The sequence below is a fragment of the Peromyscus californicus genome, unplaced genomic scaffold, assembly GCF_007827085.1.
Source record: "Peromyscus californicus insignis strain IS unplaced genomic scaffold, ASM782708v3 Scaffold_20__1_contigs__length_68692818, whole genome shotgun sequence".
NCBI classification, from domain to species: Eukaryota; Metazoa; Chordata; class Mammalia; order Rodentia; family Cricetidae; genus Peromyscus; species Peromyscus californicus.
The window spans coordinates 58,081,221-58,108,188 of NW_026294503.1; the positions used below are offsets into that span (position 1 = coordinate 58,081,221).

Genomic DNA, 26,968 nt, shown 5'->3' on the forward strand with positions numbered 1-26,968 from the left:
CCTTCGGAAAGGTTCCTGTTAGTCACAAGGCTGTCAGGTTAAACATAGAGATGGGCAAGTATGTCTTATTAGGAGGCTAAAGATAGCCCAAAGAAAATTATAATTAGGCTTCAGGCTTGTAACATTCCAATCTCTAAACTCAGTGATATTCTTATAGGTTAACCAACCTTTTTGGAGGTTCAATATAAGGTGGAGTTCTTTCCAGAAAGTTTCATTCACAGTTGTGTTCTTCATTCATCACATTTGTGTATGTCAAGACCACATGTTACTTATTAAATAGTAATATGTCATGTCATTCTGTCCTAGGATCTGATGTAGATGGGGCTGAGTAGTAGGCAAGAGAGCAGTTTTCAGGAGAGATAAGTAGCTTTTTTGTTTGTTTGTTTTTCAAGACAAGATTTCTCTGTAGCTTTAGCTGTCCTGGATCTCCCTCTGTAGACCAGACTGGCCTCGAACTCACAGAGATCTGCCTCTCTCTGTTGGGATTAAAGGTACCCACTACCACCGCCCAGCAAGATAAATAGCTCTTAAAGTCATCAAGGAAGAAACTCTCGGATCCTATCTTCAAACTCTTCTAGCCAATAGGGTCCCAGTCTGACTTATTTACTTTCTTTCTGACTGTGATGCAACGTGACATATAACAGGAGTAATAAACCTAAAATTTAAAATCAAGACCACTTCACACAATGCAGGGAGCAGATGAGGGAAATGTAACCAGCTGAAATTACATTGTTGAAAAACTCGGTTAGCTATCTCTCTGTATTTACAGTCTTTGTGATTTTAATTTATTTTACATTTGGAGTATTTAAACAAATTATTCTCTTTTAATATTAGTGCTTTGGTTTATTTTAAGTGAATTTGATTCTCTATAACCTCATGTGGAGTGGTTAGATCTAATTCTTTGTAAAGTTTGGTCTTTGGTATCTAGATTATTATAACTTAGAACTCTTTTGTTTTTCAAGACAGGGTTTCTCTATTTGTAGCCATGGCTGCCTTAGAACTCTGTAGACCAGGCAGGCCTTGAACTCCCAGAGAGCTGTGGTTTCACACACATTTAATCCCAGCAGTCAGAGATCTTTCTGAGTTTGAGGCCAGACTGGTCTACCTAGTGAGTTTCAGGACAGCCAGGCTACACAGAGAAACCCTGTTTAAAAAAAACCAAACAACAACAACAAATTAACAAAATTGTCTTTTTCTATGTGCCAGATATTACTAATGACACTGATCAAAGCTAGAGGTCAGACCTGTTAGAAATCAGAATTTGACAGACCATAGAGGCATAATGAAATCTTACTAAGTCAGAAAGAGAAATTGGAGTCACTCTGATACTGTTCTTTTTATTTTAACTTTTTGCCTTTTAATTACATTTTATTTGTGTGTATGAGGAAGTCAGAAGACAGTTTAGAAAAGTTTGTTTTCTCTATTGTATGAACCTTGGGGGATTGAACTCAGGTCACTAGTTTGGTAGCAAGTGCTTTTTCCTGCTGAGCTATCTCTCTAACATTTTTAGGAGTAAAATATGAAGTAAAGCAGTATTTTAAAAATAACAATATTTGTTCCAGCTGGTGGTGGTGCATTCCTTTAATCCCAGCACTTGGGAGGCGGAAGCAGGAAGATCTGTTCCAGGACAACCAGGACTACACACAGAGACCCTGTTTTGAAAGAACAAAAAGTAACAATTTTAATCCTGGCTAACTGTACTATAGGACATCTTAAATAATCAAGAAATATACGTTCTTAAGGTATAATACCATAAATACCGGGTAATTTGACTCTGAACATGCAGCATTCCAACCTTCCCTGTCACTGAAGCTCTAATCAGTGAGCTTTTCAGAGGTTCAATGGAACTTGTCATTTACACTATTTTAAAATTTTGTTTTAGAGAGTTATTATTTTATATGTATGGGTGTTTTGCCTGCTGTGTGTACCACATGCATACCTGATGCTCACAGATGTGAGAAGGCATCCACCTTGTGAGTATTGGAAACCCAACCCCTATCCTGCAAGAGCAACCAGTGTTCTTAATGGCTGAGCCATCTCTCCAGCCCCTACTCTGTTTTAAACAGATGTAGAAAATCATAGAAAAGATATGTATTAGTGGGGTATCATTATTGCTTAAATACATATATGTATTTTATAATTTTGAGTCATGATAAATATTTCTCTTCAAATACCATTTTTTTTATAAAGATTTATTTATTTTTTACTATGCACAGTGTTCTGCCTGCATGTACACATGCATGCCAGAAGAGGGCACCAGATCTCATTATAGATGGTTGTGAGCCACCATGTGGTTGCTGGGAATTAAACTCAGGACCTCTGGAAGAACAACCAGTGCTCTTAAACTCTGAGCCATCTCTCCAGACCCCAAATACCATTTCTTTTTGGTAAAGTCTTTCTGAATTCTTTTAGAAGTGCAGTAACCATTATTGTTAACCATAACCACTCTACTGTGTAGACCACCAGGACTTCTTGCCCTACTTAACTGTAACTATGCCTCCATTCACTAACCTCTCTCCATCCTTTTCCTCTCCTGCTAGTCTTCTTGACTCTCAGTAACTACCATTCTAGCCTCGACTAAGAAGTTTGGGGGTTTACATGTTTCTTTTCTTTCTTTTTCTTTTTTTTTTTTTTTTACACATGTTTCTTGAAATAGGGTTTTGTTATGTAGCCCTGGCTGCTTGAGACTAGTTACATGGGTGAAGCTGACTTTAAATGTGTGTCTCTGCTTTTGGAGTCTTTGGATTGCATATATGCACTACTCTACCTGGCCTGTAAGTTTGGAGTGACCTGTGAAGCTATCAAGAGTGAAGGAAGTACTTCAGAGGTGCTAAATTGTGGGAGTTCTAGGATGTACGTGAGTCCCAAGCCAACCAGGGCTGCACAGTGAGACTCTAACCTCTTCCCCCTCCATTTCTAAACTATATAATTTATCATGGAAAAAATTCCATGTTTTTTTTGTTCTACCCTCCTGCCTCTTCTATTCCATTTTGTATGTCGATCACTTAACTTCTGAAATGACATTCTTTCCCCACTTATTCTCAAGGTTAAAACCCTGTGCTGAATGTCTTGTCTAGATTTTATCATTTGATGCCCTGGAACCTGCTTTGATGTCTCTGCTTACCTGCTTCTTTCGTGATAATGTTGGGAAGGGTTGGGTATGATACTCCAGGCTCAGCTCTAGAATTTAAGTTTTTGAGAGCTTCAGAGTTTTTAATGCAAAAGTGAGGGATTATATCTCCATCACTAGGATAGTGTGGGTAAAGGGTTTAAATGTCTTGAAAGTTTATTGCACAAATTCTTGCATTTAGGAGAGCAAACAAAAATGGTCAGATAACTTGAGTAGGTTTATTTATCATTGCTTTGTGGTCTCCTTTGGTCAGTTCTTCTTTCTCAGACCTTTGGAATCATTCCTAATGCTTTGCCTTTTCTTGGATTCTACTATTCACTATTGTCTATTCATTTGAGTCATCACTCAGGATTCTATTTAATTATTATTAATTTTTAAAAATTTTATTTTAGCTTTCTTAAAAGTTGTCTTACCTAGCATATTCTTTTTAAAGCTAGCTTTCACTTTGTAGCCCTGGATGGCCTGGAACTCAGAGCTGAGATTGAAGGGGTGCCTCACCATATCCATACCTAGCATACTCTTGAGTGCCAAGCAACATGGAATTCTAGTTGGAATTTTGCTGTTTTGACCATTTTAGTTGGTTTGAGTAAAAATTTTTCCAAAGATTTTAATTATATTCTAAAAGTGATTTTTTGAATTTTAAACATTTTCTGCTAGAAGCAGTCTTAGACACTTTTTAGCTTCAGGTTAGCCCTTTAACATCTCCTTAGTGTCTGTTTCATTGTGGATGTCAAGAATGTGTTTACTTCCCTTTAACCTGTTGATCTTAGCCTGAGATGAGTTTAAGATTTGAAAGCAGTTAGATCTTTCCAAGGGCATTTTGGGGACTTTGAAAAGATAGGATCTGGATAGTGTTGCTTCTTAAAGCTCTTGGATAATACTAGTGTGCAGCAAGATTGAAATTCACTTGAGGATGGGTGATTTAAAGGTTTCTCATCTGTATCTTTTGTTAAAAAATGAAATGGTATTGACACCATAAAAAGTGTGGCTAGGGGCTGGAGAGATGGCTCAGTGGTTAAGAGCACTGGCTGTTCTGCCAGAGGTCATGAGTTCAATTCCCAGCAACCACATGGTGGCTCCCAATCATCTGTAATGAGATCTGGAGCCTTCTTCTGGCATGCAGGCAGAACACTGTATACATAATAAATAAATCTTTAAAAAATAAATAAGTAAATAAATTTTTTTTAAAAAGTGTGGCTAGAATCATAATTTAATAGTGCTCACAAGAATTATTTTGAATAATTAAAGGTGCCAACTATTCTAGTATTAAGATTCCCTAGAATGACTCCTAGGATATCATATTAACTACTTATTGTTGGTATAAAGTACTTTTACCCTGCTAAGGCAGAGGAGCAGTATAGGTGTATAGTCATTGCCTTTGCGGCGGGAGGATGAGGAGGAAGAGAGAAGAGTGAACAGAAAGAATATGGGACTGGTTATACAGTACTGTAGGGTCGTGAGGGCACAGAGAAGGACTAGCTAGCTCTGGGAGAATATAAGAAAGGTTGGCATTTGGGCTGCATCTTGAGCATAGACTGGATAGTTCAGCGATACTCTGGGTAGAGGTTAAGGTGCATGTGTGCTTGGTAACCAGAGTAGGAAGTTTAGGTACTTGTACTTTGTTGGAGTCGTAGAAATAACTGGATGGAAGAAACAATTAGGTGTGACAGGTATTGAGTTTTATTATTCAAGTTTCTGATTTTAGTCTTTGGGTTTCATTGATCAAAATGGGGAAGACAAGAGGTGTGATGAGTCTCTGAGAAAGTGTGAAGAACTGTTGGGGTATGTTGAGTTGGAAGTATATGCAACATTCTTTAGAAAGAAGTTAGGATGGAAGGAGAGATGTCCAATCATTTATTGAGAGGGATGGTAAAGTCACTCTGATTACTGATCACATTTTTTGTGTGGATTGTTGAGGAAGTTACTGAACAAGAGTGGTTCTACCTTCTGTTTTTATAATAGTGAGGTGGTGTCTCAGGATCACTATTGCTGTGATGAAACACCATGACCAAAAGCAATTTGGGGACAGAAGGGTTTATTTGGCTTACTGTGGTGGTATTGTGTTCCCCAAAATATTGTACACCCTAATAAACTTATCTGGGGTCAGAGAATGGAACAGCTACTAGATACAGAGGCCAGAAAATGGTGGCACTCACACCTTTAATCCTAGCATTCCAGAGGCAGAAATCCCTCTGGATCTCTGTGAGTTCAAGGCCACATTGGAAACAGCCAGGCATGGTGACTCACACCTTTAATCCCAGAAAGTAAGTCTTTAATCCCAGGGAGTGATGGTAGAAAGCAGAAAGGTATATAAGGCATGAGTGCCAGAAACTAGACACATTTGGCTGGTTAAGCTTTTAGGCTTTTGAGCTACAGTTCAGCTGAGACCCATTTTGGATGAGGACTCAGAGGCTTCCAATCTGAGGAAACAGGATCAGCTGAGGAACTGTGGAGTCGAGGAAGCTGTGGCTTGTTCTCTGATCTTCCAGCATTCACCCCAATAACTGGCCTCAGGTTTGATTTTATTAATAAGAACTTTTAAGATTCATGCTACAGCTTACTCTTCCATATCACTATTTATCATTGAAGGAAGTCAGGACAGGAACTCAGGCAAGGCAGGAATCTGGAGGCAGGACCTAATGCAGAGGCCATGGAGGAGTGCTACTTACTGGCTTGCTCCCATGACTTACTCAGCCTGCTTTCTTATAGAACCCAGGACCACCAGCTTAGAGGTGGTACCACTCACAGTGGGCTGTGCCCCCCCCAACACCATGAATCACTAGTTAAAGCCATATAGGCCTGCCTACCACCTGATCTTGTGGAGATATAAGGCAATACTAACCCTAACTAAGGTGCATTGCATGTAAATCATACCATCCTGGAGATGATTGATTGTACTCTGAAGAAGGCAATGCTGAAGGATCTGGCTGAGTGACGTTCAAATACCCAGGTGAAAGCTGAGGAAGTTCTAGAGCTGTCTGGAGAGCATGCTAAAGGGAACTGCCGATACAAAAGCCTACCGCTTATCCCGAAGATGAGCTTAACTGGGACTTTTCTCTATTAACTCTAGCTGGCTATCAAAAGAGCTAGATGAGAATAAAAAAATGAAAGGAATCTGCAGGGACAGGAGAAGAAGCTTGAAGATGACTGGGACTGTCTAGATCATGATGTAGTTACTCTGTTCCTAAACTGCAGGACAAGCAGTTTGGATAACATGAAAAAGACAGAACTGTATCTATCATTTTGACTTTGGACACAGGGTCATTAACTGTGAGTTTGTTTTTTCTCAAGTTCTTGTAACTTTCACTAACAGTGCCAGTTCTCAGTGGAAATCACACCGGGCTTGGGATACCTTAGTGGAGTACTTTAAGGAGGGGCTCATTTCCTTTCTGGACTTGAAGCCCACAGACTGTATTACTTAGATCCTGTATTGATTATTGCGTAAGAGTGAGGGTCTTGTATTCTGGAATCAATTTATTGGCACACTTCTAAAGCACGTTTAATTCTAATTCTGTTCTCAGCTTTATTGTGATACAGAGGATTATTCTGGAGCACTTTTAAAAAGAAAAGAAATTGTATGTGTGTTGTTTGCAAATGTGTGTGCTTGGGTATGCAAAGACCAGAGGAGTGTGTTGTTCTTTATCACACTTGAGCTTTTTTCTTTAAGATAGGTCCCCTACTGTACCTGGAGGTCACCTAGTGATCCTTTTGTCTGTCTCCTCAGTGACTGGTGCTACATGTGTGAGAGAGTCATATTGGACTTTTATGTGGATGGTAGGATCCAGATTCCTCATGCTTGAGTGAAAAGAGCTTTTAACCACTGAGCCATCTCTTTAGGTTCTAGAGTACTTTTTTTTTTTGATTTTTCAAGACCGTTTCTCTGTGTAGTTTTGGTACCGGACCTGGATCTCGCTCTGTAGACCAGGCTGGCCTCAAACTCACAGAGATCCACCTGGCTCTGCATCCTGAGTGCTGGGATTAAAGGCGTGCGCCACCACTGCCCAGCCTCTAGAGTACTTTTGAGACTCCAGTAATGGGAAGGGATATTTTAGTGTCTTCAGTCAGTGTTGTTAATTCATTGTGGGATGGATTGGATTGATTTCCAAAATCTGGATAATGTCATAAGCAACACATGCCATTAATCAAAAGATTACTGCACTTAAGAATGCTTCTAGATGACTTTGAAAATTGCAGTGTTTTATTTGAATTGAAAGCAATTTTATCATATTTTCTATAGTGCTTTTTTGTGGTGGTATTGTGTTCCCCAAAATATTGTGCACCCTAATAAACTTATCTGGGGTCAGAGAATAGAACAGCCACTAGATTCAGAGGCTAGAAAATGGTGGCACTCACACCTTTAATCCTAGCCTTCTGGAGACATGGATCTCTGTGAGTTCAAGGCCACAGTGGAAACAGCCAGGCATGGTGACACACGCCTTTAATCCCAAGAAGTGAGCCTTTAATCCCAGGGAGTGATGGCAGATAGCAGAAAGGTATATAAGGCATGAAGACCAGGAACTAGAAGCATTTGGCTGGTTAAGCTTTTAGGCTTTTGAGCAACAGTTCAGCTGAGACCCATTCTGGATGAAGACACAGAGGTTTCCAGTCTGAGGAAATAGGATCAGCTGAGAAACTAGCAAGGTGAGGAAGCTTGTGGCTTCTCTGATCTTACAGCATTCATCCCAATACCTGGCCCCAAGTTTTTTGTTTTGTTTTGTTTTTTATAAATAAGACCTTCTAAGATTTGTGCTATAGCTCCTATTTATTTATTTATTCATTTATTTATTTTTTATTTATTTATTTATTTTGGTGTGGGGGGTGGTTTGAGACAGGTTTCTCTGTGTAACAGTCCTGGCTGTCCTAGAACTTGCTTTGTGGACCAGGGTAGCCTCAAACTCACTGAGATCCGCCTGCTTCTGCCTCTTGAGTGCTGGGATTAAAGACATGTGCCATCACCATCTGGCTTCATCTTTTTTTATTTTTTATTTTGTCTGTTTCTTTTTGAGATAGTTTACTTCAAGGTCCAGCTTGAACAAGGGATGTACCTGAGTGGCAGAATGCTAGTATGTATGAAATAGTGTCAACCTGAAGTAAAAAAAAAAAAAAAAAAAAAAAAAAAACCAATTCCATGATCCAGCTTGATTAGAGACTCCTCTTGTAGTTCACTCACTGTTCTTTGATTCTTAGAGTGATTCTGATATCTGAGGTAATATATCTTCCAAACTGATAGGCAGAAAATTCCAAATTGGATCAGGAACAACCTGAAAATATGGTTTCCATTCTGCAGTCTGGTAGTGTGTCACTTCCTGGAATGTCTGTGCTGCCCCTGAGAGAGCCCAGTCTTTGTAGGAGAGTACTCTGAGTTTCATGTGAACACATCCCATACTCGCACTCTGTCTTAGTTAGGGTTACTTAGTAAGGTTGCTATGACGAAACACCATTGCCAAAAGCAAAGTTGAGGAGGAAAAGGTTTATTTAGCTTACACTTCCACATCACTGAAGGAAATGATGTGGACAGGAACTCAGACTGGGAAGGAAGCAGGAGGCAGGAGTTGATGCAGAGGCCATGGAGAGATGCTGCATACTGGCTTGCTCATCATGGCTTGCTTGCCCAGCTTGCTTTCTTAGAGAACCCAGGACCTCCTGCCCAGAAATGCATCACCCACAATGGACTGGGACCTACCCCATCAATCACTAATTAAGAAAACGCTGGATCTTATGGAGGCATTGTCTCAATTGAGGTTCTCTCAGAGTAGTGTGTCTAATTGACATAAAACTAGCCAACACACACATACTGAGTCTGTTGCTAATGTTGACAGACTGGCCTTGAACTTTTGTGTTTGAGCAATCCTCCCGAGTAGCCAAGGGCCACTTTAGGCTTTTTTATCCTCCTAAGGTAAGACTTTCATAGATTTAACAGTTTTCATTACAGGTTCTTCTCTTGCTCTTTATCAGTTTGCATTATTGTGCTTAATTGTTCGTTAAGGGCCTTGTGTAGTCTAAGCTGTGCCTGGAACTGAGGTTTTTTGTTTGCTTGTTTGTTTGTTTTTTGGTTTCTTGAGACGGGGTTTCTCTGTATAGCTTTGCGCCTTTCCTGGAACTCGATTTGGAGACCAGGCTGGCCTCAAATTCACAGAGATCCGCCTGGCTCTGCCTCCCGAGTGCTGGGATTAAAGGCGTGCGCCACCACCGCCCAGCTGGAACTGAGTTTTTTGTTATTGATGTTTTGTTCTTGTTTTTATTTGGTTGGTTATTTGAGACAGGGTTTCTCTGTATAGTCCTAGTTGTTCTGAAACTTACTCTCTAGACCAGGATGCCTCAAACTCAGAGGTCTGCCTGCCTCTGCCTCCTGAACGCTGGGATTAAAGTCATGTGCCACCACTGGCCCAGCTCTTGATCCAATTTTTTTTTTTTTTTTCGTTTTTCGAGACAGGGTTTCTCTGTGTAGCTTTGCGCCTTTCCTGGGACTCGCTTGGTAGCCCAGGCTGGCCTCGAACTAACAGAGATCCGCCTGGCTCTGCCTCCCGAGTGCTGGGATTAAAGGCGTGCGCCACCACCGCCCGGCTTGATCCAATTTTTATGATGCGTCCAGAACATCTTTTAATGATTTAATGGTTACTGATGGTTGTGGTGGTGACTACTGTAATTCAACATTTGGGGTGCCATGGCAGGAGGGTCAGCAGTATTTAAGGCCAGAAACTAAACCGGAGGGCTGGTGACATGGTCTATCAATAAAGGCACTTGTCCTCAAGACTGAGGCCCTGAATTCAAGCTCTGGTACCCCCATGATAGAACTGACTCCTGCGAATTGTCCATTCTAGGGGATGCATGTGCATGCCTACTTGCCCCATGCATGATATGCACATATACAAATAAACTAATGCAGAATTTAAAAAATAAACAAACAAAACCACATTGGAGCATTGCATGCTGGGATATACCTGTAATCCCAGTGCTCTGAAAGGTTGCCGCTTCCAGGCCAGCTTCAGCTACATAGTAAGTTGGAGTCTAGCCTTAATTGGAGTATCCATGCTGGCCTGCTTTCCAACCTATTCGTCAAGTGACATCTTTTTATTTTTTCCAATTGTTTGCTGATGAAGAAACCATGTGTGGTTTATGGCTCTTACCCAGCATGTTGGTGGAGGTTTTATTGAACTTTTAAATGTTTAAAGTGGAAGGTAGGACTTCATATGTACGCGCGCACACATTTTTAAAATCTCACGTCGGAGGACTGGTTGCTCTCATCCCCTCCTTCCCTCACTCTCTCTCCTCCAGGTGTCTTGGCAGGCGTTTGCTTCTTTCTTTACTGCCTGTTACTTGCTGACAAACAAAACCCAGAATTCTCGTTTTTGTTTTCTCTTTAGTGGCTCCCACAGGAGATGAGATGTGGTCTGAGGGACGGTATGACTACGAGCGACTTCCAAGAGAACGAGTGCCTCCTCGGAGCCATGCCAGTGTAAGTCACTGCTGTGTGGGGACGTTCAGACCCTGCTGTGTCTGTCTGTCATCTTGTCTTCTCCAGCCTCTTCAAACACCCGAGGTTTACCAGCCTCCTGGAAAAGTACACCAAATGCACCTTTTAAAGGCTAGGAAACACATGGGAATAGTGTATTTAAGAAAATCTGTCTTGCCCTTGTGCTCCTCCTGCCTCAGTCTTTCAGGTAGCTTTTAGGAACTGCAGTCAGGCCTAGCTGATAGTTTATTACTTGATCCTATACCTTACCTTGTTGAGCAGTGCCATCTTCAGGGTTGTCCTTCATTGACCTGAATTACAGCTCAGGTTGAGACGGATATAAAATGATTTCAGGTAGAAAATGAGGAAGCCCGTCACATTAGGATGGGCAGACTCAGGAATTATCGTGTCATTGCTTTCCAGGTTGTTCTAATAAGTTTTTTTAATTTGATCAAATTATTTTATGATTCACCTTGAAGAAGTAAAGAATGGTGTATGTTAGTGTCGTAAAGCTGTGGGATACCTCCCAGAAAATGTTAAGTTCTCTTTCCCATTATATCCCTTGAGGAGAATTCATTTTACCAGCGGGGCGTTGACATGCAGGCTGTGTTTTTTTCACCGAGTAGCTTGATTTGTGGATGGGAAGAGCAGATTATATTGGTTTAAGATTACAAGATGAGTGATCGACCAAGGCTGACACTCAAGAACTGGACTCAGAATCATCGAGGTAATGTATTGTGAAATGACCTCATCAAGAAGAGAGAATGAAGACGGGGAGTGCTGTAAGAGAAGTGGGGGTTTAGGGTCAAGGAAAAGCTACTTGAGGCCCAAGGCTGCCTTTTAGTAGAAGGATAGGCAGTGGGTGTTTTAGAGCATGGAGTTCCCAGGCTGGCAGTGTTCTGGGTGAAGTTCAGTTATTGATTGGTCACAGAATGCTAGTCTAAGAATTAGAATTGAAGAGCTGAGGATATAGTTCAGTTAGTGCTTGCCTACATGCTTGGTCCCCTGAACTGATCCCAAACACCTCAAAAAAGGGAAAAATAAAAGTGACAGAAGTCCTAATTGAATGAACATTTTATAGTAAAATGTAAACAACCATTTTTAACCAATGCCTTTGTGTGTGTATAAATGTGAAATGGTCACCCCTAACTCCCCCTATTAGTAGAATTTCAGCATCCTTAAGTAGGAAGGGAGCTAAGTTTTATAGCGCCAATGTGTTTATGATCAGAGTAGATGTTTTGGACAAGTCTCTTCCTCCTTGGCTGGCCTCATAGGAACTCGTGGAGTCTGAAGTGCTCTTCCTTTAGGAACCTGGCCGGATCTGCTCACTCCTCTTCCTTCTCTATGAATTAGAGAAGCTGGGTCTTTTTTTCCCTAGTCCCACTTGACTGATTTCTAAACCTTTATTCCTATATTTCTCATCTAGAATTCAGATCATCCCCCCCCCCCCCCCCCCCCCCCCCCCCCCCCCCCCCCCGTGAACGTACTCTTCTTGTGTGAATGAGACTTGAGGCTTTGTCTTGCCCTCAGTGTATTTTGCTCTTTAGAGGGCTCTTGGAAATTGCCCTTTTGCCTTGTATTACATGCTTACATTTTTAGCAAAATACAGCCTAAGTTCTTAATTTTTGCCCTTTTACTAATCTGGTAAAGCTTCTAGATCACTTCTCAGGGTACCCTTCCCCCACCGTTTTTGGGACACAATCTTCTGTAACTCAGGCTGGCCTTGAGCTTTTTATGTATCTGAGACTGGGCTTGAGTTTCTGATCCTCTTGCCCCTACGTTTCAAATGCTGGGAATATAGACATGTTTCATTTGCACCTAGAATGATGCCTGACTGAGGTCATTGCGGTTGGAATACAAGTAATAAGATATAAAAACCATTTAATGTCTTTAATATATGTATTTTATTATTCTTTTTGTGTGTGAGCACTATTGTCATATGTCTATGTGGCCAGAAGAGAGTGTTGTGCCTTTCCAGCTGATGTTACAGGTAGTTGTAAGCCTCTAGACATGGGTTCTGGGACTTGAACTTGGTCCTCTAGAAGAACAGTAAGAGCAGGTAACTACCAGGGCCAAATCTCCAGCCTTTCTCCACTACACACACACACACACACACACACACACACACACACACACACACACACACACACCATCCCCCCCCTTCTTTTTTTTTTTTTTTTTTAAGTTTTCTGAGACAGGCTCAGGTGTGGCCCAGGCTGGCCTCCAACTTACTGTGTACTTGAGGATGAATTTGAACTCCTGTTCATTCTGCCTCTTTTCTCAAGTGCTGGGATTACAGGCATGTGCACCTCCTGACTTTTGTTTGAGACAGGGTACTCTATGGTCCAGACTGGTTTAGAACTCACTGTGTAGACTAGGCTGGCCTTGGACTCATGGCAGTCCTCCTTCCTTAGCTCCTGAGGTGCTGAGCTCACAGGCATGAGCCACCACACCCAGCTCAAAAACTCAACTTGTAATTGGTAATACCTGCTTCTTAGTAGGTGTGTTAGCTTTCCATTACTCTTACACTTCCTGGAGATAATCATCTTAACAAAGAAAAATTTATTTTGCCTTATGGTTTTGGAGGTTTTACTCCATATGAGTTGGACTTTTGGTAAGACAGTATATTATGAGAGTGTGTCCCAGATCCACATTGCTCACCTTATAGCCATGGAACACACACACACACACACACACACACACACACACACACACACACACACACACAGAGAGAGAGAGAGAGAGAGAGAGAGGAGAGAGAGAGAGAGAGAGAGAGAGAGAGAGAACAGAGATAGTAGGGTGCCACAGTCTTCTTTGAGACCATATTCCCAGTGATAAGAGTGAAGACTTCCTATCAGGCACCAGGCCTTATATGCTTTACCCCAGACATTTAATGGGAGACATTGAAGACCTAAACTCTATTAGCAGCAGGTGGCTAAATACCAAGAGCCACCTTTGGTTTAAATAGTGATGACTGTAAATGTGTAACCTGATGTATTAGTTACTTTTCTGTTGTTGTGATAAAGCACAGTGGCCAAGGCCACTTATAGAAGGAAGGGTTTGCTTAGGCTTACGGTTCCAGAAGTACGTAAGAGTCGGTAATGGCAGGGAAGTTGCAGGCATGATGGCTGGAGTAGCAAGCTGAGAGCTCAGTCTTAAATTGAAAGGACAGAACAGAGAGAAGAGAACCAACCCAAAATGGCAGTCCTTAAACTCCCAAAGCCAGCCTCCAGTGACAGGCCTCCAAGGCCACACCTTTAAAGCCTCTCCAAACAGCATCCCCTACTGGAGAGTTAAGTATTCTAATGCTTGCAACCGAGGGGCACCTCATTCACACTACCACACCTGATTGAAAATACCAGTGATTTCTGTTAACGACTAAGTTAATAGATGCTGTTAACTTTGCTGTTGTGCTGTTTCTGTTTAGGAATAAATCATTTCTTTTCTCCTCACCATCCCAGGTTGGCCTCCAACTGTTTTGCTTCTTCCTCGCCCCCCCCCCCCAGTTGAACAGTGCTTAGTCATGTGCCTTGTGAAAGTAGTTTTATATTCACGTCTGACGTAAATTGATTCACTGAATTTGCAGAAAAGTGTTTAACAGTGGAAGTAGAAATGTAAATGTAGCATTAGTTTCTAACTTTGGAGCTAATAAAAACTTACCCTATTTAAAGTTTTAAGGGCCTAAGGAGATAGATGGCTCTGTGGTAAGAACACTTTTTGTTATTCCAGAGGACCCACATCAGGCCATTCACAACCACCTATAACTCTAGTTCCAGGATATCTGATGGCCTCTGGTACCAGCACTCAAGTGGCATACATTCACACAGGTACACACACATACACATAGAAGTAAATAAAGTTCTAAAATCTTTGCTTATGAAGCAGAGATCATCTAACATTATTTAAAAACCATATTGCAGGCTGGAGAGATGGCTCAGCAGTTAAGAGCACTGCATTGACTGTTCTTCCCGAGGGTCCTGAGTTCAATTCCCAGCAACCACATGGTGGCTCACAACCATCTGTAATGAGATCTGGTGCCCCCTTCTGGCCTTTAGGGACACATGTAGGCAGAACACTGTATACATAATAAATACATTCTTAAAAAAATATATATTGCATGTGTGTTCATAAGCAGCATTGCTAAGAGCTTCAAGCTGGCAGCAGGCCAGGAGAATGGATGAATTGTTTAAATCAGTGGTTCTCAATAAGATATCCTATCCTGCCTATCAGATATTTATATTATTCTTTCTAACGTAGCAAAATTACAGTTACGAAGTAGTAACAAAATAATTTTATGATTGGTGAAACCACACACAAGGAACTGTATTAAAGGGTGGCAGCATTAGGAAGACTGAGAACCACTGGTTTAAATAATCCAGCAATGGGGTAAGTGGCCTACTGCCAGGTGCAGCAGTAGTTCACATGGGTGACTTCACAAGCAGAGCACTGAAGACTAGAAGCTGAGCTCAAGAGATCTCCTGCAGTTCCTTTATATAAACACTTCAGACAAGCCAAAGTAGCAGAACAGTGCTCACTACTGGGAGGAACACTGGAGAGCACCCCAGGAAAGACTTGTCTGCTAGGCATAGTCAGTAACTGAATCTGGGTGATAAATAGTGTTGACCTTGTGAAAGTTCACCCAGTGGTGGTAGTTTTGTGGTTTGCACACTGCTTTGTAAATGTGCCAGGCCTTGATACAAATTGTAATGAGGGCAGAGCTTTCTTTTCATTTTTTTCATTCTGTGTGTGTGTGTGTGTGTGTGTGTGTGTGTGTGTGTGTGTGTGTGTGTTCACTTGTGCCTTCTTTCCCCCAGTCTCCTGAGTGCTGAGATTACAGGTGTGTAATCTTAATATTTTTTGTCACTGTTTCTCTTTCTCAGCCAGTTTGGCCAATCAAAACATTCTTTGGTGAATTAAAACTTGATTTTGCTCTATCTGAGGCTTTGTAGGGATTATGTGGGACTAACTGGTTCCAAATAGTCTCAAATGTGAATGTACTTAAACTATAATCCGGCAATCTCTTTTGTTCAGTTTGAAAGTCAAGAATGTTTCATATGGTAATTCACTTATGGTATTCTGTTTGGCACTGCTTACAGAATGTTACTGTTGAGTGGATAGTCCTTTTCTTCTCATTTGTAGTTCCTGAGACATTTTATTCACAATCTTCACATGTGTAACTTAATTCCTAGCCTTTTTGCATTTCATTTATTTAATTATTTTTATTTATGTTTGTAGTATTTGAATTCAGGGCCTCACACATGCTATACATGTGAGTTAAATCACTGAGCTACCATGAGACTGATGTCTATATAAATGTACCCATGTGACTCTGGTATTTTTTATTTGAAAATTACTATACCCACCATTTCACTTCCATTCTTAACATGCTTTGCTACAAATGCATGTATGAGTATATATTATTTTTTTTTATTTTTGATACAATCTCATGTAGCCCTGGCTGGCCTGGAGTTCACTATGTACACCTGGCCGACAGTATGACCAGGTCTATCACTGGCTGTTGAGTATGAGGATTAAAGATGTGAGGACACCACATTCAACTTTCAGGGTTTTTTTTTCCAATGGGAAAACTACATACATGAAAAACTAAACTAAAAACTAAACTCTAGAGTGTTGATATGCAAATTTTAATCGAGTAGTACTTCTCTGTGTAGAGCTACCTGAGGATGTATTTTAACTTCTTTTTTGTTGTTTATTTTTGAGATTTTATTTTAATTACACCATTTCTCCCTTTTCTTCCCTCCAAACCCTCTTCCCCACTCCTTCAAATTCATGGCCTCTTTTTCATCAGTAGTTATTATATGCATATATGTATTTGTGTACACACACACACACACACACACACACACACACACACGCACGCACGCACGCACACATCAAATAGTATTGGCCCCCATCTCCACCCCTAGGATTGTTTTGCCTATTCAGAATCTTTTGTGCCATATGAATTTTGGCTAGGTTTTTTTTTTTTTTCTGTTTTTCCAAAGAATGAGATGGGAACTTTGATCTAGATTGCACTGAATCTGTAAAAGCATTTGGTAGATTGGTCATTCATTCTCACAATGTTGATTTTTACCAGTCATTGAGAACACTTTCTTCAAAGTTTTAAAGTTTTCATTGTAGGGGTCCTTTACTTCCTTGGTTAGGTTTATTTTGAGATACTTTGTTTTTTCTGAGGCTATTGTGAATGGGAGTGTGTTCATGCTGTACTTCTCTGTATGTTTGTTGGTGGTGTAGAGAAAATCAGTTGATTTGTACAAGTGGATTCTTTATCCTAACACATTGCTGAATTTGTTCATCATTTCTAGGAAGTTTTCTGGCACAGTTTTTAGGGTCGCTAATGTATAGTATCATATCATCTGCAAATAGGGATAAATTGACCCTTCTTTCCCTATTTGTATCTCTTTAGTTTTCTTCTCCCCCCTCCCCCCAGCTAAGGACCGAACCCAGGGCCTTGCGCTTACTAGGCAAACGCTCTACCACTGAGCTAAATCCCCAACGCCCCCTTTAATTTTCTTCTCTTGCCTTATTTGTCTAGCTAGTACTCCAAGCACAGTATTGCAAAGGATTGGGGATAGTGGGCAGCCTTGTCTCAGTCTTCAGTGGGGTTGCCTCAAGCTTTTTTCCATTTAGGATGATGTTGGCTATGGGTTTCTTGTATATACCTTTTATTATGTTGAGGTATGTTCTCACTGGCCCTATATTCTCTAAGACTTTTATTATGATGGCATGTTGGATTTGAACAAAGGCCTTTTCTGCATGTGTTGAAATGATCATGTGATTTTTGTCTTTAAGGACATTTATGTGGTTTATTGCATTTACTGACTGGTGTATGTTGTGTATGTTGAGTCATCATTAGGGATATTGGCCTGTAGTTTTCTTTGTTATGTCTTTACCTAGTTTGGTTATTAGGGTAATACTGGCTTTCATTTAGAAGGAATTTGTAAGTTCTCTTTTCTTTCCTCTCCTTCCCTCTTTCCCTCCCTCCCTCTCTCCCTCCCTCCTTCCCTCCTTTATTTTGTTGTCAGTTTTATTGGTCAGACGGGCTATAAGGAGTGATTTCAGTCTTTTTGAATTTGTAAAGATTTGTGTTGTGTCCCAGGATGTGGTTGGTCTATTTTAGGGAAGCCTTCTTGTGCTGCTGAGTGGTGTGTGTACTATATGCTGTTTTAATAAGTAAGATATTCTGTAGGTCACTGTGAAGGCCATTTGATGTATGGTGCTGATTAAGTCTGAGGTTTCTGTTTATTTTTTTCCCTGATGTCCTATCTATTGTAGAGAGTGGGGTATGAAATCACCCACTACTACTAACAGCTTGATTTTAATCTGTGTTTTCAATTCCAGTAAGTCTCCTTGGTTAACTTTCCTTTATTAGTGTCCCTCTCTTGCTTCTGATTATCTTTAGTTTGGATTCTATTCTATCAGATACTGGGATAGTGAAGCCTGCTTGCTTCCTGGTCCCACTGATCGAAGCACCTTTGTCTATCCGTTTACTCTAAGATGGTACCTACCTTTAAAACTAAGATGTGTTTTTTGTAGGCAGCAGGTGGATTTTCCCCCCTTGATCTATTCAGTCTGTTCCTGTCTTTTGAACGGAGAATTAGGTCATTGACATTTATAGTTCTTGAAATATATGTGTTAATTGTGGTCATCCTATTGGTTTTTGTTGTTTGTGTTTTCAGTGGTATTTTGTGTTTTAGTAATTAGGACTTTGTATTTCTTTCTTTTTTTTTTCAAGACAGAGTTTCTTTGGGAGGTGCTTATCTTGCCTACTTTTAAATACTTGATTTTTTCTTTCTAAAGAGTCAAAAGCCAAGCATGGTTATACATGCCTATAAAAAAAGATTTGCTCCTTTTCCTGGAACTCACTCTGTAGCCCAGGCTAGCCTCGAACTCACAGAGATCCACCTGCCTCTGCCTCCCAAGTGCTGGGATTAAAGGCGTGCACCACCACACCCGACTTTGTATTTCTGTTCAGTCTCTGCTATGCTCATTTCTCTCTTCAACTCAAAATAATGCTTCCTTCCTGTATTTTCTTTAAGTTTGCTTTGTTTGATATAATTGGGGGGGGGGGTGGAGTGGGGGTGAAGTTTTTCTGTATAGTCCTGGCTGTCCTGGAACTCACTTTGTAGACCAGGCCTCTGCCTTCCAAGTACTGCACCACCATCACAAGTCTGTTTATGTTGTAAAAAGTTTTCTTTCTTCTTCAGTCATGTCTGATAGCTTTTTTATTTATTTTTTGAGACAACGGCTTTGCTGTGTAGCTCAGGCTGCACTTGAAGGTATGATGTGGTCTGATGCTCTAATGCTTGACTGTTGAGCTTTATTTAGTCATCCATTTATTTTTGAGATAGGATCTTTTTGATGCCTTGAGCTTTCCATCTTGTCCTCCCAGCCTCTCTAGTACTGGGATTATAGGCATGTATAACCATGCTTGGCTTTTGACTCTTTATAAAGAAAAAAATCAAGTATTTAAAAGTAGGCAAGATAAGCACCTCCCAAAGTAAATGTCATGAAAGCAGCAATTATCTACTTTTGACATGTATTTCTGTGACCACATGTGTGCATGCCTGGTGCTAAAGGTCAGAGGAGGCGTTGGAGCCCCTGGGACAGGAGTTACCGACTGCTGTGAATTATTGTGTAGGTATAAGCTCTCTAGAACAGCAGCCAATGTTTTTGACCACTGCACTCCCTTCCTGAAGGTATATTGAAGTAAATCCACTATTCATGTTTCAAATGTAAATAAACGTTTCCATATGTCTCTAAAAGATAAAGACGTAGGAAGGTCCTTATAATATTCTAATTTCATTTATTCATTTATTTATTTACACATTCATTCATTCATTTATTTTGAGGCAGGGTTTTTCTGTGTAGCTTTGGAGTCTGTCCTGGAACTCGATCTGTAGACCAGGCTGGCCTTGAACTCACAGAGATTTGCCTGCCTCTGCCTTCAGAGTGCTGGGACTAAAGATGTGCGCCACCACCGCCCGGCTAATATTTCAATTTTAAACAAAATGTTTTCTGTAGGATGGCAAGATGGCTCAGTAGGTAAAAGTACCTGTTACCAAACCTGTCCAGCTGAGATCCATCTCCAGGAACCACATGGTAGAAGTTGAGAACTGGCTCTGACTGCAGACTGCAAGCATGTGGCCCTCTTCCACCATACATAAAATAAAATAACAAAAGCCACAATGTTTTTGTGCTAAAATAAGTTCACATATATTTAATGATACATTAGAAAATTGGTGGGTTTTGTATTGTTACAGGGGTTAGCCCAGGGCCTTATGAATGCTAATCCCTGCTCTGCAACTGAATGCCACCCTAGTCTCAAACGCTTTTAAATAAATGTCCCAATCTATTTAATTTGTGTCCAGTTAAGTATGTAATTTAAATTTGTGGAGAAAGTATAACATATGTATCAATGATTCAGTGTATCAAATTATTCAGCCATCTAGTTGTTTTTCTTTCTATAATCAAAGTATCTTTCATAGAGTTTTAAAAATTAGGATTTTAAAAGATAAACTAATTTTTAAAATTAATATTTATTTTAAATTAAAATTTATTTAAAAAATTAATCAGTTTGTTTATTGTGTGTATGCTAAGCCACCTGTAATTCTGTCAGTCAGGAGGCTAAGACAGGATTGCTGTTCCAGGCCATTCATGGCTCTAGCATGAAACCTTGACTCAACAAAATAAAACAATGAGAAATATTGTGAAGTAGAGGCTATCCTGGACTGTATAGTGAGAGCATGTCTCAAAAAACCAAAATCTGTAGGTGGCCGTTCCTTGGATGGCTTAGATCAGATTATGGCAGGTGTACTGTAGTTCTTTATTTCTTACTCTAATAATTTTATTTCATTGTAGTTGTTAGGATTTTCTGTGTCCCACCAGTCTTGCAGCTGCTCAGACCCAAGTAAGCACACAGAGGCTTATGTTAATTATAACTGCTTGGCCATTAGCTCAGGCTTATTACTGACTAGTTCTTACACTTAAATTAACCCATAATTCTTATCTATGTTTAGCCACATGGCTTGGTACCTTTTCTCAGTTCTGCCTTGTCATCTTGCCTCCTCTGTTCTGGTTGGAGACTCCTGACTCAGCCCTTCCTCTTGCCAGAATTTTCCTTGTCTGCTTATCCTCCTATATTTCTGCCTGGCTACTGACCAGTCAGCATTTTATTTATCAACCAATCACAGCAACACACATTCACAGCATACAGAACGATATTCCACAGCATTTCTCCTTTTCTGTCTAATTAAAAAGGGAGGTTTTAATTTTAACATAGTAAAATTGCATATAATAGAACAGTTATCAAGTAAGAATTATAGTTACAATATCTAGTCTATTTGTATTTGGCAAAATTGAAGAAAATATTCTATCATCTATCCTATATTTGTGAGTCTAAAGTTTCATATCTAATTTATCTATTATCATAACCAAGGAAAATTATAACTATCTAGTCTTCAACTACATCAAAGACCCCAGAAGAATATAACATTACCTAAGTAAGCAGGAAATGCATTGTAAGTAACTTCCAAAAATCTAGAATGACAGAGAGAGGCCTGGACAATCGCCCAAAGTTCCTCTGTAACATTGGGGCATCCTTCTTCGGCCTATAGGCCTAGTCTCTCAGTCATTTTTTTCTGTGTCCTGTAGAATGTCTGGCAGTTTCTTCTGTGAAGCAGAAACCTGAAGGACCATTTTGCCTTGCAAAGTTCAGTGGTCACCTTCCTATGGGTCCTGCATGTCCAGTTTACATGACATACTGTCAATCAGTTGATGCAAGGGCATTTTTTTGCCCGGTGGCTAACTTTTGCTACAAAGAAAGCAAACTCAATAATGAGTTTCTTCAATGCCCATTGTCTTCTCTGAAGTAGATTGGTGCTGCCAGGTGCAGACATGTCTCAATGTTCAGAAAAGTATAAGTTTTTAAAACATTTTAAATGCCATATTCTGTAGGTCTTTGAAGTTTTTGAAGATTTCCTACCTAATTGAAATATATCTATGTATATCTAGAAAACTTAACTAACGTAAACTATAAGTTTGATTATCATAGATGACTAAAATCTGTATTTCTCAACTATATATTACAATTTCAAATGAGTTGCACAAACAAAATACTTTAAACAAGAGTAGAAATATACATACAGTATAACAAAATTAAATTTGTAATAAACTAAAATCTATAGCAATGTAAAACATTTCAAACAAGTTGCTTTTTAAAAGTAGATTCAATAATCTACCTTTTTATCCTATCATATTTATATCCTATATATCTATATCATATCTCCCTTCTTTTAGAAAGAGATTGACTATGACCAATAACAATTTGTAGCCAACAACCTAAATAAAGACAAACATCAATCCATTTTTTGGGAATGTGAGCGTAGTGTTCTAAGCTACTTCCTGCTGATAGGGGCTGCTGGTAGTCTTATGGGGATCCTGAGAAAATTAAGAATTATGGTCAGGTCCTGACTAGAGTAGTCTATGAGGCTGTATTCTCTGAGCCAGTTGTCTTGAAGCTGTTCTGGATGTTGGATCATCTGGAGACCTCTCAGGGGGTCTTCCTTGATCAACCCTTATTAGCCTGGAAGCAATCCATAGGTTCTTATCTTACGTGGAAACAAAAGCAGGACCTCTTTTCCAAAGCAATGTATCCTTAGACATAAATTTTGAAATCAAGATATCTTTAAAATACATATACTGATTTAACTCAGCAGCTTTTACAATCAAATGTCTCTCTGCAGTTAAAAATCCCAAAGACAATATAACCCAGACTCTCTGTGTGATTTCCATCTTTATATGGCTTAACTTTTATATTATTCTTTAAAGACTTTAACTATTTTTTTAACAATTGCATAAACTCCTTTTCCTCTCTCTTCCAAGCCCACATATATTTTTACACACAATGTAAACTGTTGTATTTCATCTGAATCTGTCTTATTGTGAATCTGTAATCCTCTGACCAGGAGAGATTTTAAACTGCTAACCTAACTGTATGGCTCGGACCAAGGCAGCAGCCTTGGCTGCTGGCTCCACCCACCTTAGCTTCCCAACATGGCGGAACTATGTTGACTGCCAGCTCTGGGAACCATGCTCACTGCCCACTCTGGGAAGCAGGGGGTCTATGCTTCCATCCAGTAGTGTGTAGCCCAAAAACCTTTTCTTTCTTTCCTTTTTTCCCCCCTGCCTGTACTAGCAAAAGTTATATCCACCATGCACCGTGCTGTGCGGCTTGCAGATGCCACTGTGTACAGTGGTAGGAATCTGCCATTCATACTCAAGCCCATGGGCCTTGAACCTGCCATACTGTAGCTCAAGGCTGCACACCATGCCATGGCGTCTCTGTACCTTGGTGTCTCTATATCTTGACCCGCTTGCATGAGACATGAAGTTGAAAGCTGTTTTTTGGCTCCATTATTGTGTGTTTAGAAGCTCTTTTTAAACTCTTTTCGGCCTTATGGAAATTCGAGAGCCCCATGTTGGTATGCCAAATGTAGTTGTAAGGTCCCACCCGGTCTTGCAGCCTCTCAGACCCAAGTAAGCACACAGAGGCTTATATTATTTTTAAACTATGGCCATGGCAGGCTTCTTGTTATCTAGTTCTTATATCTTAAATTAACCCATTTCTATAAATCTATATTGCCACGTGGCTTGTGGCTTACCTTTACATCTTGCTTCTAGCAGCGTCTCCTCTGTTCTTTCTCCTTCCTCCTCTCTTGTTAGAATGTCCTGCCTAGCCCTATTCTGCCTCACCATTGGCTAAACAGCTTTATTTATCAACCAATCACAGCAACGCACATTTACAGCATACACGACATTCCACAGCATTTCATATTAGCTATTAACATAAGACAGACTTTGTTTTCTGTCTAATTCCTCAAATCCCACAAAACTCCTCAGTGACTAAAATTTTTTAAGTTATTATTTGTTACACGTATGGGTATTTTGCCTGCATGAAGTAAGTCTGGGCAGTATTTGCATGCAGTGCCTAAGGAGGTTAGAAGAGGGTCAGTCCCCTGGAACTGGAGTTCTAGACTGTTGTGAGCTACCGTGTGAGAGTCATTATTGCCCTTCACCACTGGGCTGTCTCCTATCCCAGCCAAGTTAGTAAAAGTTTCAAGAGTATATTACTGTGGAAACTGCTTCTAATTTTAGTCAGCTTTGCGTCCAAACCTAAAAAGCTAAAAGCTCTCTCTCCTGAGCTTCTGGAACAATAGCAGAATGTTTCCCTTTGATCTTTCTGGTTCGGTGCTTGCTGGTGTATGGGCGCAAGCCCTGTTTAAATAGCTTAATAGAGTAGTTTAAACACAGCAGACAAAACAGTGTGATGTCTTCATTGTCATTAGGAACAACACTGCTGTAGCATTTATAGTGTGCTGTCTTTATTGTTGTTGTGAGTAACACTGCTGTAACATAGTGTGCTGTCTTCATTGTTGTTAGGAACAACCCTGCTGTAATCTTATTGTGTGTAGTTTATTGCTGTTGTTGTTAAAATTACCTTTTCTTTTACTTACACTATTATTTAGACACATTTTTATTTTATGTGTAGAAGTGTTTTGCTTGCATGTATGTATGTATGTGCACCATGTGAGTGAAGTACCCACAGGGGCCAAAAGAGGTTGTCATAATCCCTGGAGTTGGTTCTACAGTTGTGAGCTGCCGTCTGCATGCTGGGAAATGCACCTATACCCTCTGGAAAAACAGAACAGCAAGTGCTCTTAACCCCTGAGCTTTCTCTCCAGTCCCCTTTTCTGAACCCATGATTGTCATTTTGTATTGTTGTCTCTTAATTTTGAATGAGTTTTTTTATTGAATAATTTTATTTCCATTAATCTATATGAAGATTTTATTATTATTTATATTCACATTTTTCATTAGTGCATTTTTGTTCATTTATACATTTACTCTATTGAATTATGGATAAGAACTCCTGTGCTTATAAGAAACATTTCCAAAGCCAAATAGAGAAATTAGTGATGTCTCTATATTTCTTTTTGTCTGTTTTAGGATGGCTACCATAGAGTAGTTAATGTTGTGCCAAAGAGACCACCACTGCTAGACAAGAGACCGCCTCTGCTAGACAAGAGACCGCCTCTGCTAGCCAGACCCGATGAAGGAGGCTACAGTAGATATTACAGTCATGTTGATTACCGAGACTATGACGAGGGCCGCAGTTATTCTCATGATCGAAGAAGTGGCCCGCCTCACAGAGGAGTATGTAATTTCCCCCGTGTACTAATTGTTCTTTCTTTGAAGTTTAACATTCATGTAACCAAAGTTTGTGTGCAGGCCTTGGAAGCAGAGTGCTGCTTGTGCTCTTGTGTTGCTTGGCTTGGTTTTATTTGCAGCCTCCCCCTGACCCCTTTGCAGTAGGGTCTCACTGTACAGGTCAGGCTTGCCTGGAACTTGCTGGCCTCCTGTCTCAGCCTCCTGGGTGCTGCGGTGCTAGGTTTTCAAGGTTTGGCTTGCATTCCAGTGAGGTGCTGTTGACTGCCGGCTATAGCTCCAGAGGGCACTAGTAGTCAAGAGGCTGGTGATCTGGGTAGTGAGTAGGCATTAATTCCACCGTGCTTGCTTTTTGTGTGGTGCCGGGCAGCAAGGCCATGGCCTTCCTCCTGCCAGGTAAGCACTCTCTACTGAGCTGTATGCCTGGCCCATACCTTGTTTGCCTTTTTTCCTTAACCTTGCGGGGATTTTCTGATAAGTCAGTGATGAAGAGATGGCCGGCACTTGTCACTTCGTGTCCCTGTTTATAATTGCTTCATTTTTAACATAAACACGTGGGTGGGTGAGGCAGGTTTAAGTTGATTATCTCATTTTTTGTTAGTATTCTTAAGGTCTGTTCGCTTTTAAGGTCTTTACTGTTTGAGATTAGAATTCAGTCAAGTCATTGTTTCAGATAGTAAATGCTTAAAATGTTAGCTACTAAGACTACCAGTGTGTTCTTGATAATCTAGAAGTAGGTATTTAAGGGTTTGATAATTTATTACTTTTATTGAAAGTGTTGGAAGCAATTGCTATGTCCTCAAGCTTACAGGTTTACAATAGTTCTCTTCTAGACTGTTTGCCATCCTTTTCCCTTTTTTCCCTCCCTGCAATATATAACATGGCAACCAATAGAATATATTTACACACTGTACTGTGCGCTCATGTTGACAATTGAAGAAATGCAGGTAAGTGGTTTCCTGAGGGTTAGTATATATGGGAGTCTAGTTCTCGTGGTCCTTCATCGTGTGAGCCCTGATAATTCTGAAGTGGTCATGAAGCTTTTTAGTGGTTTCTGGTGATTATGGCTTGAGTCTGTGGTGCTACAGCTTTCTTACTGACGTTGCTGGCTTTTACTATGCCATGCTGTTCCTTTAGGAGGGGTCTAGGGGTTGGGAAGTAAGCATTATTTCTATACTAGAGATACTACATTTTATTGTCAGACTCATTCTCCAGGTAGTCTCAGGGAGAAAGGATTTGGTCAGAGCCAAAGCATCCTGCCCCCTTTCTGAAAGCTCTGGTCATCTGGTGAGTTGTTTTCACTAGGCTTGTATTTGATACCTCTTGAACATGAATTTTTTTCTAAAAGCTTGTAGGGGTGTTTCAGCCACAACACAGTACTTACTTCATTCTTCCAAATTGTCTGTGCTGGGTCAGCTGAGGGTAAGAGTTCTGGCTTTACATGCTGACAAGTCTTCTTTCTGTTCAGTCCTCAACACCACAAAACAAGACCATGTTAATACAAAAACTTGTTTGTTCTTAGACTTCACTTTTTCTTCTCTTTAAGTAAATGACTAGCACACCTGTGGTCCTCACACTTTTGCAGCACTAATTTTTATCCAGAATTTACTTGAACTACTTACTGGGTCCAGTATTGTATTGTAGCTATGGAGTTTTTAATTTTCTCTTGTTTTTTAACATGGAGAGGGAAAATACAGGCACATTTTATTTATACAAGTGTTGAGTTTGTGATGTTAATGAGGACAATGAAAAATAAGATTTTAGCTAAATCGGTTTCTCTTACTGTAAGTAATTTTCATGTTGTGTTTATTTATTTATTTTGTTTTGTTGAAGCAGAGTCTTTATATAGCCCTGTCTGTCCTGGAACTTGCTGTGTAGATCACGCTGGTCTTGAACTTGAGATCTTCTGCTTCTGCCTCTGGAGTGCTGAGATTAAAAGCATGTGTACTATGCCAAGCCTACATTTTATTTTTATTTTACTTGTGTTTTCCCTGCATGCAAACCTGCACTACGTGTGTCAGTCCTCATAGAGGCCAGAAGAAACCATTGGATCTCCTGGAATTGCAGATAACAGATGGTTGTGAGCCATCTGTGGGGGCTGAGAATCAAACCTAGGTCCTCTGGAAGAGTAGCAAGTG

General features: G+C 40.2%; 1 protein-coding gene across 10 annotated transcripts in view; it reads left to right on the forward strand.

The window, feature by feature from the left end:
• Positions 1–26,968, forward strand: part of Pphln1 (periphilin 1) — a 109,659-nt gene that overhangs the window by 3,283 nt on the left and 79,408 nt on the right. For 6 of the 10 annotated variants that reach the window (XM_052748725.1, XM_052748718.1, XM_052748719.1 and 3 more), the window contains exons 2-3: positions 10,495–10,586; positions 24,612–24,818. In XM_052748725.1, coding sequence (XP_052604685.1) covers positions 10,515–10,586; positions 24,612–24,818 — 279 coding nt within the window. In that variant the 5' untranslated portion in view covers positions 10,495–10,514. The remainder of the gene's footprint in view (positions 1–10,494; positions 10,587–24,611; positions 24,819–26,968) is intronic. The other 4 variants (XM_052748723.1, XM_052748724.1, XM_052748721.1 and 1 more) reach the window with 1 other exon arrangement.